Here is a 14,494-nt window from a genome sequence, read left to right on the forward strand (position 1 = left end):
CTGAAGGCAACGTTCAGTCACCGCTGGATTAGCGGATCGCAGGACAATGGCATCCCGCAGCATGCGGTTCGTGTTGACGCCATATCCACAGTCTGTCACCAGCAGCCGCAGGTCAGTTACAAAGTTGTCAAAGCGTTCACCGGGCAGCTGTTTACGCCTGTTGAAGTTTACTGTTGCTCTGATTTCATTTTTCTTGGGAGCCACGTATGCAGTGTACTTGTCAAGTACTCCAGTTAAGGTTGCATTTTCTGCAGGCACACCTTCGGTTGCAGGAGTCCATGTGAATGTGTTGTAAATTTCTCTGCCTTTGTCGCCTATGTATGTCATGAGATAGTTTACTTTGACAATTTCCGTGGCCGTGGATAACGGTCCGTTGAACGTAAACACACAATGTTGTTTAAAACGTCTGAACTCCTTTTCAAGATCTGACGCTTGCCAGTTCATACGTGGCTTTTCTGAAGCATCCGCCATGGCGACAAAATAGTGCAACTCACTTGCGTTGACAACGACGTGGACGGTTGACGCAGCCGGATCCCGTGTTGGTAGGATTCGCGGGGCGCATGCGAACTTCAACGAGCAAAAGGAGGACCAATAATGCACAAATGACTTTCTTGTCTACGTAGATATAAGAATGATATTTTCATCACTCGTTCGCTTCATTTTCGGCGTGGAACGTCGACGAAAACCACTTCTGACACCATGTAACGTTTGGTTATTCAGACACAAACAAGTCAACAAGATGGCGGGCCAACGGACTGCCGTTTATTCGTCATGGTGTCGTGAACATGCCGTAAACCATGACGTGAACATAACGTCATGATGTAATGCGTTATGTTACAACCATGTCGTAAACCATGACGTGAACATAACGTTATGATATAATGCGTTATGTCGCAATTTTCAGGCAATTTGGCCTGCATTATAATAGAGAACAACATATGCTATACAATATACAGTGCACACAAAGTTAATCATCAGAGTCGCCATCAGAGTCATTGGCATCCTGAGCCACGATAGCATCATCCTGCACCATGTTGGAGCATCCCTGCAGCTTACACACAACAGTGCACTTCAACCCATTCAGTATGCAGGAGCAATCTGACGGTCGACACGTCCTTCTGCATGTGCATGAGATGAGATTCAAGACGACATCTGGAGCTGGTAGACCCGCCATCCATCGGATTGTGAGCGAACCGCCATCATCGAGTTCCCAACCATGTCCTGCTGATGGTGTTGGGACGTCTGGTAGGTTTTCAAGGCTGCGTCGCCAGATAGCCGCCTGATAGTTGGCCCTAAGCGTATGCTGCATCAAGGAGTCTTCACAAGGCGGCAATTGTCCAGATTCGATCTGGCCCTTCTTTGCACAGAACATGTGATAACGGAGCGAATTAACACCGACGATCTTCGTGTTCTTGGCGTACAGCTGACACGTGAAGGCCTGAATGCTATTGAAGACGTCTGTTGGTACATTCCACGAAGATCCCAGATCTGCGAATGCTTGAAGATACAGCTCATTCGCTTGCACAAGCTTCAAAGCCTTTATCTTTCCTTGGCTAGCCAGAGCACTCACAGTGTCACACCCGCTCCATGCATGAAGCCCTGGCAATGCACTGCAAACTCCAGACCCCAATACCGCAGCCAACTTTCCAACGTCGATCATTCTGACTCGAACCTTTGTTCCTCGTCTGATGAAGAGCTGACTATCGATGGTTCTGCTGAGATGAAGACTGATGATCAGAACGTCGGTGTCATCTGCCACTAAGATGATCGTCTTGTAGTGGGTAGCGGCGTGCTTTGCGTGGAGAAACATACGCGTGTCTGCTTCCTCGTGGCTACATTCGAGTGCTTGCACCAACTTCCACCTATCGCGGGTCAGTACCAGACATTTTTCACCACAGGTGACATACAGTGTTCTGTTGCCTAGCTTTTCGCGATTTGTTTCATGTTTCCACGACTCCGCCAGAAACACAACCAGTTTCTCCTTTGTCTGGCTGCAAGCAAGGAGACGCCGCCAGTTCATGATTTTGTGTGCGGGTCTGATCTCGCTGAAACTGATGCCTTCATTTGAACCGCGGTTCACACGCTCAGCTGCTTTGATGGATTCTTCTGTGTATGTGTCAAAGACAACATCGATGCGCTCACTGCCTTGACCAGCGTGAAGCGCTGCAGCAAGGATGCGGTCAGATAGTTCTTCGAACGTGTCGTTCTCGCCATGCATCTTTTGTATGAGAGCCATCGCATCAATTATTGTTGCACTTCGCTTGTCAACGTTCTCGGCTGGTTCCACAAGACCTTCCATGTGTTTCGCAAGTGCAGCTTTGTTCGTTTTTTTCATTGACCCATCAACGTTTGCCAAAGACCATGGTAACGGCCCTAGTGGGTGACAAAGGACAAGTTGCATGTCGAGGTTCCTTGTCTTGGCGATGAGTATCATGGTGGCAAACAGTTGTCTGTCAGCTCTCAGGACGATCTCCTTGTTTGTGCCCTTCACAACTTTCTGCTTGATCTTACCAAAGGTCTTCAAGTTTAGCTTGTTCAATGTGTCATGGAAGCCTGTTCCCTCTTCAAGACGTTTCTGGAAGCTTTGATACGCCGCTTCCCCCTTTTGCAGGGTGTTGAGTAGGTCATTAGAAACGTCCTCCCTCGCAGCCGCTCCGGTAGATATACTGAGAAGACATGACAGATCATCGGCGAATGGATTGGTCCAGTCATTTTCCAGTAGATCACAGATAGCTGTGACGCCAGACTCATCACGTTTGATGCGAGAAGTAGACAAGTCAGGGTGCTTGGCGTGAGATGTGTCGCTGCCATTCACAAGGATAGTTTCTCGTAGTTGCCTCAGTGCAGTAGCCCGATTTTCTGCAGTTAGATAGTATCGTGACACAGCCCCTTGGCGAAGACTAAAACCTCGTGTTCCTCCAGCTGTTTGCGTATCTTTGTTTACTGTTTCTTCTGTTGTCTGATCAACAGCGATTCTGGCAAATGGATTCCCTGGTCTAAGCTGTACGGAGAAGTAGCCTTGATTGAAATGCCTGTACAACTCGGGGCATGTTTCGTGGAGTTGCGTCATCTGTGCATAGTACACTGGTAGATATCTAGCATAGTTCACCTTGTTCATTGCGAAACACCAAGGGATCACTCTTCTGACACAAGCCAAGTGAAGCATCCAGTCGCCTTCTCTATCCGCACGAATCAACCCCAGCAGGGTCTCTACCATATCAATATACATCATCCAGAAGCGAGCCAGGTCTCCATGTTTGGTTCGCAGAAAATGTAGGTATTTCGCGAACATGTCAAAGCTCTGTACACATGAATCATCATCGAGAGCAGCAGCGAGAGTCTCGTGGCAAACATCCTCCTTGATGCTGCGAATTTTGAGGTCAGTGCTTCGAATCTGGGGTTCCTTGTCAGGATGATTGCTTTCTATCCACACCTGGAAGCCCTTCCAAATGATGCGCATTAGTGCCTCGTACATCAACTTGTGGAGTCGCACAGCACGGTTGTATTGCTTGCCTTCCAGAACCCTGTTGATGGAACCTTCAGCGATTACTCCTGACTCAACAGCTACATCCCGAAGGCCTGCATCTCCAAACATTTTCCCAATGCTCGACATGAAGTTACAGATGGTATGGAAGTTCCCCATCATGAGCACGATTCTTCCATATCGATCGACATCTTTCCATGCTATTTCGGTCGCCTTAGCAAATAGTGCCTGGTCTAGCACCACCGGTATACGCTCAAGCTGAAGTGATGACATGATGTTCAGAGCTTCTCTGAGGATTTCTTGCACTGTTGCCATATCTGTGGCAGGCGCGTTTATAGTCGGCAGGTAGCCAACTACATCTTCCGTCACCTGAACACGATCTCTAGTCATGATGTTGAAACCAGTCCACGAACTGATTGTCTGGTCGCATGGTTCCAGCATGCGAGTCATAATCCATACGTGATTTCGGTGCTGCGCAAGGGATGTTGCGCCTGCAAGAGTGTCAGAAAGATCTGCAGGCTTGATTGCAGGTGGGCCCTCTCGTTTCCCACCGCTGTATATTGGAACTAAATCGCTGGATGACGGGATAGATCGCTTCTTATCTGCTTTGGATACTGCCGATGGAGGTTGGGGCGGCAAACACGACTGCGACTTCGGTTGGACGATGATACCGTTGACGCGATGCGATGTTCCGCCACCACTCAGCGATTCCTCTAGCCTGTCGATGTTATCGAATGCTAATACAGTCGGGACCGAAGGGTGCACATGTGACGGAAGTGGTACTGTATCTTTCTCCACACTTGCTAATTTGTCTATGCATAGCGCTGTCTCGATTTCTTCCAGAACTGTGTACGAACATCCGTGCCCGAGTCGATTCAATATTCTGATGACCTCTGTATTACCGGTGAGCGTTTTCATGACCCACGGAAGTAGGACATGCTTCGATGTTCTGATGGTACCCCGGTGTACAGCATTGATGATATCTTGAGCCATCGACCATACCAGTGTGTCGGCACGCGCAGAGCTACCCCCACTCCCGCAAATCAAAGTATGCAGAAATACACGAAGAGAATCTGGTATCTTCACGTAATCTGAAGTGAGTTCTGCTGGCTGAGGCGGCCAACGTTCATTGTAATGAGCATCTTTGATCTGGTGTCGCAGTGAAGTAGCTGCACGCACAATGTTACTTTCACCGTCCGTTCGTTCAAATGCTTTCACTTCTGCTTTCAGGTTTACGCACTCTGCAGCAATCTCTCGCTTTGTCAGATTATCGGGCATCAAGTATACACGGTGTTTCACATTGAAGAAGATGAGCGATTCTCCAAACTCTCTTTGTAATGTGCGCTGCAGATTCTTCTTGATGGAGTCACGAACATCAACTGAAAATGTATCTGAAGACAGGATATCTGTTGCAACATCAACTATTGGAACAATCCTCGGGTTCAAGAACAAGTCAGTGCGAATGAAATTGAATATACATCGTATCATTTCTTTTTTCTCGATATTATCTTCAATGTCAGTTTCTACTTGAGGTTTTTGGGGCCGTGTGTAGTTTCTATAGCAGGAGAAGTGGTAGTGAGCCTCAGCTGCAACCATATCTCGTGTAGTCAATGCCAAAACTCTCTCATCATTGCGAGCTGTCGCAGCATCTCTTATTGTCTTAGCTGCTCGAAGTTCAACAGCCAAGACAACTGTTTCACGGGTACGACTGCCTTTTATGAATTTTGAAGCACGCTGGCAAAAAATGCATTTATCATCGTAGACCGTTGAAGTTGATCCTGTCTCTTCCCGTGATGATCGCCGTCGCACCGCATCGCCAGTATCAACTGAAGAACTTCTAGCTGCATTGGTCAAAGTAGCTAGGTGGTTTTTGTGAGTGAAGTCTGATCTACAAGCCCTATGGTATAATATTGGAATATTAGGAAGTTCAACTGCGCCTTCTTGGACTAGTTTTAGAATTGGATAAAAGTTTCTAACTGTGGCTGCCTCACACAATGTCTTCCAAGAACTGTTGCCCGCTGCCTTGCTTAGTTCAGAGAGTGGCGACTTCTTGCTGCACAGGATGCACGTTCCGGACTCAGGTTCAATCTTCGCCCGTTTCGCCTCGACACCGGCCATCTCAGCTGAAAGAACAAAAAGACTGACGTTAGATTACTCCGATATCCGAAAAGCTCGCCAGCTTACATAGACATACTCATCCAAGTCAGTGAACATGTTAGATGGCGCCACAATACAACTCTATAATAGAGTTGTATGTGGCGCCATCTAACATGTTCACTTTTAGTTCTTAAGCCACCCACCCCCCCCCCCCCCCCTCAGAAATTAATCAGGTCACCGCAACAAATCTCAGACTGAGATATAGAATATAGAATATAGATATAGAATAGACTGACGTCACTTTCGGCACTGGGTTCTGTGGGTTGATTATCGGCGGGAAATTCCAACTGACATAGTTTCGGTTTGTGGAAAGTGCATGCCTTTTCATATATTTTTTGTGTACACTCGTGGTGGATGATATGTTTTAGTTTTTGAGTTATTTTTATAGACAGATAAACGGTGTAGCACAATGCATAACTTGGAAAATCATACCAGTGTTGTTTCACTAAAAAAAGTACAAGTCTAATAATAAAATATTGAAAAATATATGATTTTTTTTCGATAATTGATTTTTATAATAATTAATCTAAAACAAAATGCTTCATATTATTTTTTATTTAGACGGTACACATCGGACGTATATTTAGTCGTCAACCGCACATCGATAGCTAGTATAGAAGTCCAGATACACGTGCAACAATGTACCCCACCAAATGGGCATTTTCGAGCTGGGTGGTTTCAAAGATGGCGTCCATCCGGGCACTAAGCTACCGTTCTCAGATGTCCATCACACCTTTTCTGACACTTGAGACATTGGTCTAATGGAAAATCATAATGAGAATTACTCCCCCCCCCCCCCCCCCCCCCCCGGAGCATTCACTTCAAAAAATGGCCGGTTGGCTCAAGGACTACTTGGGGACCTTCTTCTGCGGCTTTCCCGCCAACACCTGCAAACCTTCATTTTTGTTAGCAAGTATGGCATCACAATGCGAACACGGACTTTGCGTGCATTCCATTTCTTTTTTCGAATCATTTTCCGATTCTATCTCTGCCGTCTCTTCAACCCCAATTTCAATTATACACATTTCATTTTCTTTTTCCTCGACGACCGCCGGTGCACATAAAATTTTATTTTCCAACTAGGCGGCCGTCGGCTTTTCCATACCCCGAGTCGCGATTTCTATACCCTCGGTCAACTTGACTGTGCTCTGCCCAAGCTCGCTTTCCACGCGTTCCTCACATCGCGCTACCTCGTCGCATACCAATGCGACTTTCCCGCTCGACCTGTGCCCAATGTTCTCCCCCATTTCTTTTATTCCCCGGATGTATTCGTCCCCTCGGGTGTCCACTCTTTCATCGAGTTTCTTTATGTTATCATTTAGTCCCCGAATTTCGTCCTTCATGTCCCTTCTTGTTCTGTCCCCCACCTCTTTCAATTCTTTGGTGGATTTGTCACCGCTACGCCTTGCTTCCTTCAATTCACCCTTTACTTCTTTCATGAATTGCGCCATGAGTGCGTACAGGTCTGAAACTGCTGGTACCGCAGGCTCGGCCCTCGCCGCCATGTGCGAGGCGCCGCCATTTTCTTCCCCTACTGCCGGCCCTTTATCAATGTCCTCCTCCATTTCTCCCAATTCTTCCCGGGAGTCCTGGGTTGTTAATTCTTCTCCCTCTACCTCATAATTTACCCCCACCGGCATCCGACCGCTTTGGCTAGCCATGGCACGAATTTAATTTGGATGTTACAAAACTAAATTTCAGTCGCTCGTAATTTTCGAGTGTGTTAAGCGCACTTCGGGTCCCAATCCAAACTCCTGACACCAAATGTTGCGGCCAATATGCAAATTTAGTGTCCAAAATTTTGTCTAACAAATTTTGTCCCAGGTTCCAAATCCCACTCCTGACACCAATTGTTGCGGATCTCACCGCCGGCCTTCTCCCCTTACCAAGGGGGGATTAGTCCCCTTGTCCTTGACTGGCCGACGGGACCCGGGACCTATGACGTCCTTCCCGGACAGCGCGAAATAGGGTTGTAGGACTAGAATCACTATTACCTAATTACTCGCGCTGCCCAGAAACGAGGAAATAAGCCCCGCACGAATCACGCGTGTTGAGACGCCTTGCGGTGCATACACGCGATCCGTGCCGTGTAGTTGGTGACCCCGGTTCTAGCGATCTCGTTCGTACCACGCTGAGCCAATGGAGAAATCACAAAGGCGATCGAATTGGGAAGAAATGAATAACAAGATTTATTTACACTATACAGGGATTCCAGAAAAGAGGGACACAGTGCAGCCTTATACAGTCTTAACTTACTACCCAAGACAAACGGGCCCGTCTCACACATAGACACACTCACATGGGGCTTGCAGCTTGCATCCGGGATGATGTTCACACCGTCCAGGGATGGCTCTCGTGCAGCTCCCTCTGGCCTCCGGCTCGTCCCGTGCAGATGGTAAGTAGAGGGGCAGGAGCTCTCCGCGTGTCGTTTGGCGCACAAGAGTTAATACGGGGCGAACGGTAGGGTCTGGGCTCTGGCGGTTGGCGGTTATCACTGGCGGCTATTGCCGCATTCACTCGCGTGGCTGAAGTAAGCACTATTTGCCACCGGCGCGTCTGGCTGCCTTTCCTCTGGCGCGTATGTTATACTCGGGATATAGTGCAATGCCTCCAAAGCGAGCGATGCGAATCAAGTTCTTCACAGTCCTCTTGATCAACAAGTCCTCTCACGTGTGCTCTCCCCTTGTGAGTCCTCTTCTCCGCGGAAGCTCTGCAGTCCTCGTTCTCCCTCGTGCTCTCTCCTAAGTCCTTTGAGCCGTGACTTTTATAGGCACGCCCCACGAACCTTCTAGCACTTACCAGACGCGCCTTAACACGCCCTGTCACGCCATGCCGTTAGAGCCCTGGTTGGCTGGTGGCCCTTACCGTCATCGCCTCTGACACGCTGCCTTGACGCCGCCCCACACCGACCCCGCGCTCCTCCTCCTTCTCAGGCCTACCTCATGTTACTCGACTAGTGAGCAAACAAAGGGCAGCGAATGCTGCCGGAAGCCAAAGCGTAACAAATGCTGCTGGCAGCCAAAGCGTAACAAATGCTGCGGGCAGCCAAATGGGGCGCGGGATCAATTATGCCCATGGAGGTGGAACTTGGAGGGTGGACGCAAAATGAAGGGACCTAAACTCATGTCTTTACACAACGCAGATATTACTAGGGGAAATGGCCTGTACTTACACATACTATGACATAACTAATACTACAGGTGGCCTACGTGTTGCTCGTGGACTAACTATGGGGGGCAACCCTTTAACCTTCAAAGATCAATATGTGCAAATCTCAAAACCGTAGATATATATATATCTGTATTTGTATCTGTATCTGTATTTATAATCCGTAATGACGCACTGCTAGATGGTTCCTCTGGAACTTTGCAGGCAAGGCGGACGTGCATGGCGATGACGTCATGTTGTCCGCTCATTAGGTTGGAGAACCAGATTACAGATACCATTATTAGTAACTCCCAACCGCAACCAGGTCGACTCCATATGATGAGTGGATACCAGAGATAACGTCACCGCGTGGCAGGCGGTGCGTATCGCTCCCAGCAAGGTGCAGCAGCAGCTGTATGGGACACCTTGCTGGCGGTTCTCCACTGATGATATGAAGGTCGCATAGTGACTGATATAAAAACCGAAAGGGTCACAGAGTTACAAGTGTATGGAAAGCCTCACTGCGTTGCCCTGATGAAGCCCCAACAAGGGCGAAACCAGGTCGGTAACTGTGAGTTTTGCATGCATTTGTGACAGTATCTGTATTTATAATCCGTAATGACGCACTGCTAGATGGTTCCTCTGGAACTTTGCAGGCAAGGCGGACGTGCATGGCGATGACGTCATGTTGTCCGCTCATTAGGTTGGAGAACCAGATTACAGATACCATTATTAGTAACTCCCAACCGCAACCAGGTCGACTCCATATGATGAGTGGATACCAGAGATAACGTCACCGCGTGGCAGGCGGTGCGTATCGCTCCCAGCAAGGTGCAGCAGCAGCTGTATGGGACACCTTGCTGGCGGTTCTCCACTGATGATATGAAGGTCGCATAGTGACTGATATATATATATATATATATATATATATATATATATATATATATATATATATATATATACACACACACACACACACATATACACACCACACATACACACACACATGTGCAGTGTCTGTCTTGTGTTGTGTTGTCTTGTCTTGTCTCGTCACTGAACTACTTTCTCAAACTTCTGTGAAATCGTACCAAATTTCTGGTATGCACATCTCTCCCGTCGGTATGTCCTAAGGGTATTTTTTTTGAAAAGTTTTCCAATTTGTTTTTTTTTTGGGGAATTTTTTCGGGAATTTTTTTTTTTCAACTTCAATTGTTTATAAAATGTGATATCACGTATATTACAAATACATTTGTGCAAAATAATTGTTTGAATTATGATTGGTTTAAACCATGACAAAACGGCAACTCGGGTACAGTCATTTATCTATATATCTACACATTTGGGGAGTGTCTGTGTTGTCACTTAACGACTCCCTCAAACTTTTGTTTCCGTGGTTGTGAAGTGTTCTTAATAACGTTGTGGTGGTTTTGAATCACGTGGTGGTAAGGTATTTTGAATTATGTGGTAGTGAGGTGTTTTTAACTCACATGGTCGTGAGGTGTTTTGAATTACGTGATGGTGAGGTGTTTTGAATTACGTGGTGGTGAGGTGTTTTGAATTACGTGGTGGTGAGGTATTTATAATACGTGGTCGTGAAGTGTTTTTAATTATGTGGTGGTGAGGTGTTTTGAATTAGTTGGTGATGAGGTGTTTTGAATTACGTGGTGGTGAGGTGTTTTGAATTACTTGGTGGTGAGGTGTTTTGAATTACTTGGTGGTGAGGTGTTTTTAAATGACGTGGTGGTGAGGTGTTTTTAATTTCGTGGCTGAGGTGTTTTAATTACGTGTTTTATGGCTGTGAGGTGTTTTTATTACGTGTTTTATGGCTGTAAGGTGTTTTAAATTACTTGGTGGTGAGGTGTTTTGAATTACGTGGTGGTGAGGTGTAATCGTCCCAAACTTCCAGTCTGCACCTACCCCTCCCCTAGGTATGAGCTGAGGGTTTCTTTCTTGAAAAAAAAACATTCAACCTAAATCTTCAACCTAAATTGCCTATAAAAATGTACTATCACAAACACAACAAATACATTTGTGCAAAATAATTGTTTGAATTATGATTGGTGTAAATCATGACAACACAGCAACTCAGGTACAATCATTATCCTCAACTAAAATAAGCCCGTTCCTCAGTAACGATATATATATATATTATATATATATATATATACTGTATATATATATATATATATATATATATATATATATATATATATATATATATATATATTAGTCTAGATGGACATAGGGGTCCACGCGCCCCCCCCCCCCCCGGTTTTTTTTATGCCACCTGATTTTTCTTAATCCTCAAAGTGTCTACTTTCAGAATCTGCCAGGTATCAAGCTGAAATAATGTCCAAAAGGCTTAATTTTTAACCCTTTATTGCAACTAACCCGAAACCGAAAAAAAATAATTGATGTAGAAAGAGGCATAACTTTTGAAGTAAACAACATACAGAGACAAATTAATACACTTTTCCATACAATTCTGACCCCAGGAATTCAATGGGATGGTTATTTTAGACATTTGACATTTTGACTCTATTTCTGGACAAAAACAGCAACAAAATGCCAAAAATGTGTGTATAACCAACTATCTTTTCATTTTTTCAAGCGCATAGGGTGAATTTTTGTTCACCACCAGTTTTTTCTTAATCATTTAAGTGTCTATTTGAAGATTATATTGGATACCAAGCTGAAATAATGTCCAAAAGGCTTCATTTTTAACCCTTTATTGCACCAAACTCAAACCTGAAAAATCATAGTATTATATAAAGTTGCATAACTTTTGATGTAACAACTTGCAGAGACAAATGAACACATTTTCCATACAATTCTGACCCAAGGAATTCTTTATTACTAATTATGTATTGACATTCGACAACATTTTGACTCTTTATTGTAAAAAACAGCAAAAATACAGCCATGAATGTTAATAAGACAACTATAGGCCTATGTTTTCATGTCACTACCAACTAGCTGACCTAAACTACTCATTGTCCTCATCATCACTGAAGAAATCTTCTAATTCGATTTCTTCCAACTCCAGCTCTTCATCCTCATGCTCGTACTCTCCATCCTCTTCACCCACATACAAGTTATTGTTGGCGTAATCAGCCACCTTGTCAAGAGCTGCCTGCTCTTCTGGCTCTGCTCTCTGAGCCAGTACCTCAACAAGAGAAGGAGGGAGGATGGGTCCAATTGTCCAAATGGGTTCCAACACCTCCTCTTCTCCTGTCTTCTCCCAGCCCATGCCTGGATCACATGGTTTTGGGCTCTCGATTATTGCCTCGTCTGCTCTCTTATAGAAGGCTACTCTGTAGTTGGCTCGCTGCACATGTGGAATGAGACAGACCTTGGGGGGAGGCAGGCGTTCCAGGTCCACTTTTGACTTTGAGTCCAGGACTTTGTCAGCACCGACCATTATTTTAAGCATCTTCACTCGTACTGCGTCAACTGATGTCATCCGTGCTTGGCCATACATGATGCACGTGAAGCTCTCCATCTCCTGTTGTAGCTCATCTGTGACCAGCCAGTCTGCACCAAGCTGCCTGAAAGCGTTGTGGAGTTTGGGATTCTTCTGCAGCTTCTTCAGGGGATTCACCTTGCCTTTGCCTTTAAAAGCGCTGGTACAGTCCTCCCCAGTAAATACATAGAATCCCAGCAGGGTGCTACAGTAGTCAGGGCCCAGTGATTCAGACAGTTCCGTCACATTTATGAGTGTGCGATGTTTGCCAGAGCCGTGGTCAAGGTAGATGGAGAGGTTGATCCTGCTGGTATGGTAGAGGAGGATCATCAGAATGTCTGTGTCAGGTGTCCTCACCACACAGGACTTGTACCCCCATTTGACAGCCTGGTGGAGGTACAGGACAATACGGCTGTCTGTCTCCTCCTGGTTGGACCGCAGTTCGTAGATCTCAGAAGTCTGCACCTGTAACAAATAAAGAAACTAAATACTACTACACAGTGTAACAAATAATACATATGACAAAAACTGCATGACTTAAAATGTTTAAGAGCCCAAATATGGTCTGCAATTGTACATGTGTGAAGTCGAGAATATTCACATTTCAAGAGCCATTTGGTCTATCTAGTATTGTAGAGTCTAAAGATGTATTTCAAAGCATTGTGTATAGGGTGACTGCTTAAGTCACGCATCTTCTGTCAACTTACTTTTCCATTTGTTGATGTTAAGTCATAGGATCTCCCGTCAACACACACCACTGCTTTCATGCTCTTCTCAATCCGGGATGCTGCCGCATTGCTCCCCCAGACCTTGAGAAGCAGGTCACATAGCTGCTTCTTGTTTAGCTCATTGCCAAGGAATGACTTAAAGTCATAGGGCCTGCGGGTGTTTGGACCATCAATTATGTACTTCTCAGTAGAGCCGCGCCTGAGCCTCTCCTGGGCTTTGATGGAATCTGGCTGGTAGCAATCTGTGGAGAACACAAAATGATGCTTGGCAACCATTTGGTCCAGGAGCTGCATGCAAATCTCTCCACAGGTTGGTGGGAGGTTGGACATCATGTGGAAGAGGGCATTTCCATCCTGTATTAAGAGGGCATCCTTGGGGTAAGGTACCTCTTCGTCCCTGTCCTGCAGCAGATGGTGAAGGATGGTGGCCTTGTTTGTTTTGGCAAAATAGCCATCCGGAGAGCCAAGGGCATGAGGAACAGGTGAGAGGGGATACCGCATGAGTTCCTCAAGGTTTATGGGCATCTCCATAATCTGCGATTTAACAAGCAGCTGAAAGGCGAGGTTGCTCTGCTCCTTGTATACAAAGAGCTGCAATGGAAAATAAAGAAATGAGGAAGGCATAAATACAACAGTTTAATTTTCTTTCTGAAGAATGTTTTTTTGTGTAATGAAATATGCAATTAGTATAAGTTGAATCAATATCCACCTTACCCTGTGTCCTTTCACACTTTTCTCCATCAAGTATCCCGGTCACCACTGAGCTCAGAAATTGTACAAGATGCTCTGGAAGCAGCTCATCCATCTTCACAGCATCCAGCTCCTGTGCTGTTGGGGGCCATGGTAGCTCCTTTGACTCTTTGAATGCCTTTATAATGTGAGAATGGAGGGTGAGTGCTGCTTCTTGTAGTTGGTCAGCTGTTCCAAGTTTGTACGCACATCCAACTGCTTCATCTACAGTAATGCTAGAGCTGTATATGAGGCTCAACTCAATACAACCACGGTGGGGCACCTTGGAGAATGTGAGTTCACGAGATATGTCTTTGTCTCCTTGTAACCGTCTTGCCAATTTCTCACTGCGGTATTCAGGATTAGGAAAACCTTCACTTTCCAGTGTCTTCATGTACAAGTTGCGCAGGGATCTTAGCAGGACGACTTCTTTGCGTTCAATCACATTCCTAAGAATGTAATCCTTTACTACACAATAGGACTTGTCATGTGCTGCTATATTTCGGGCCTGCAGGCTGTCAATGTTGTCTGCTGCCTTTTCTGCCCTCTTCCTTCCACTCTCATGGTTTTGGTACTCACTATTGAAGTTGTTTCTGCAATATGGATGATACTTAGCTTCCATTGCAAAGAGGTCCTTGCCCTGCACCTTGCGATAAAGAGCCTCTTTCTTCAATTCCTGTGCCCTAGGTTCGATAACTTTCCAGGCTGGTTCCTTGTGTTTCCAACTCTGAAACGTTGTAAGCACTTCAGTCTTGCCCTTGAACTTGGTTAGTGCTTTGTCACAGA

At 45.7% G+C, this 14,494-nt stretch overlaps 2 protein-coding genes across 3 annotated transcripts in view; one reads left to right on the forward strand and one right to left on the reverse strand.

The window, feature by feature from the left end:
- The window catches only part of FOXP2 (forkhead box P2), a 398,689-nt gene that overhangs the window by 337,318 nt on the left and 46,877 nt on the right, over positions 1 to 14,494 (forward strand). The window lies entirely within an intron of this gene.
- On the reverse strand, positions 11,502 to 13,630 carry LOC144888521 (uncharacterized). 2 transcript variants are annotated; one of them, XM_078766815.1, is made up of 3 exons: positions 13,367 to 13,630; positions 12,959 to 13,221; positions 11,502 to 12,716 (listed from the first exon to the last, which is right to left on the reverse strand). In XM_078766815.1, exons 2-3 carry the CDS (start codon positions 13,016 to 13,018, stop codon positions 11,775 to 11,777), a joined length of 1,002 nt encoding a protein of 333 aa, XP_078622941.1. In that variant the 5' UTR covers positions 13,019 to 13,221; positions 13,367 to 13,630; the 3' UTR covers positions 11,502 to 11,774. The 2 variants fall into 2 exon arrangements, with proteins under 2 accessions (XP_078622941.1, XP_078622940.1); XM_078766814.1 differs by having other exon boundaries at positions 11,502 to 12,734; positions 13,367 to 13,629.

Source organism: Myxine glutinosa, chromosome 12 (assembly GCF_964187855.1).
Source record: "Myxine glutinosa chromosome 12, kmMyxGlut1.1, whole genome shotgun sequence".
Taxonomy (NCBI): Eukaryota; Metazoa; Chordata; class Myxini; order Myxiniformes; family Myxinidae; genus Myxine; species Myxine glutinosa.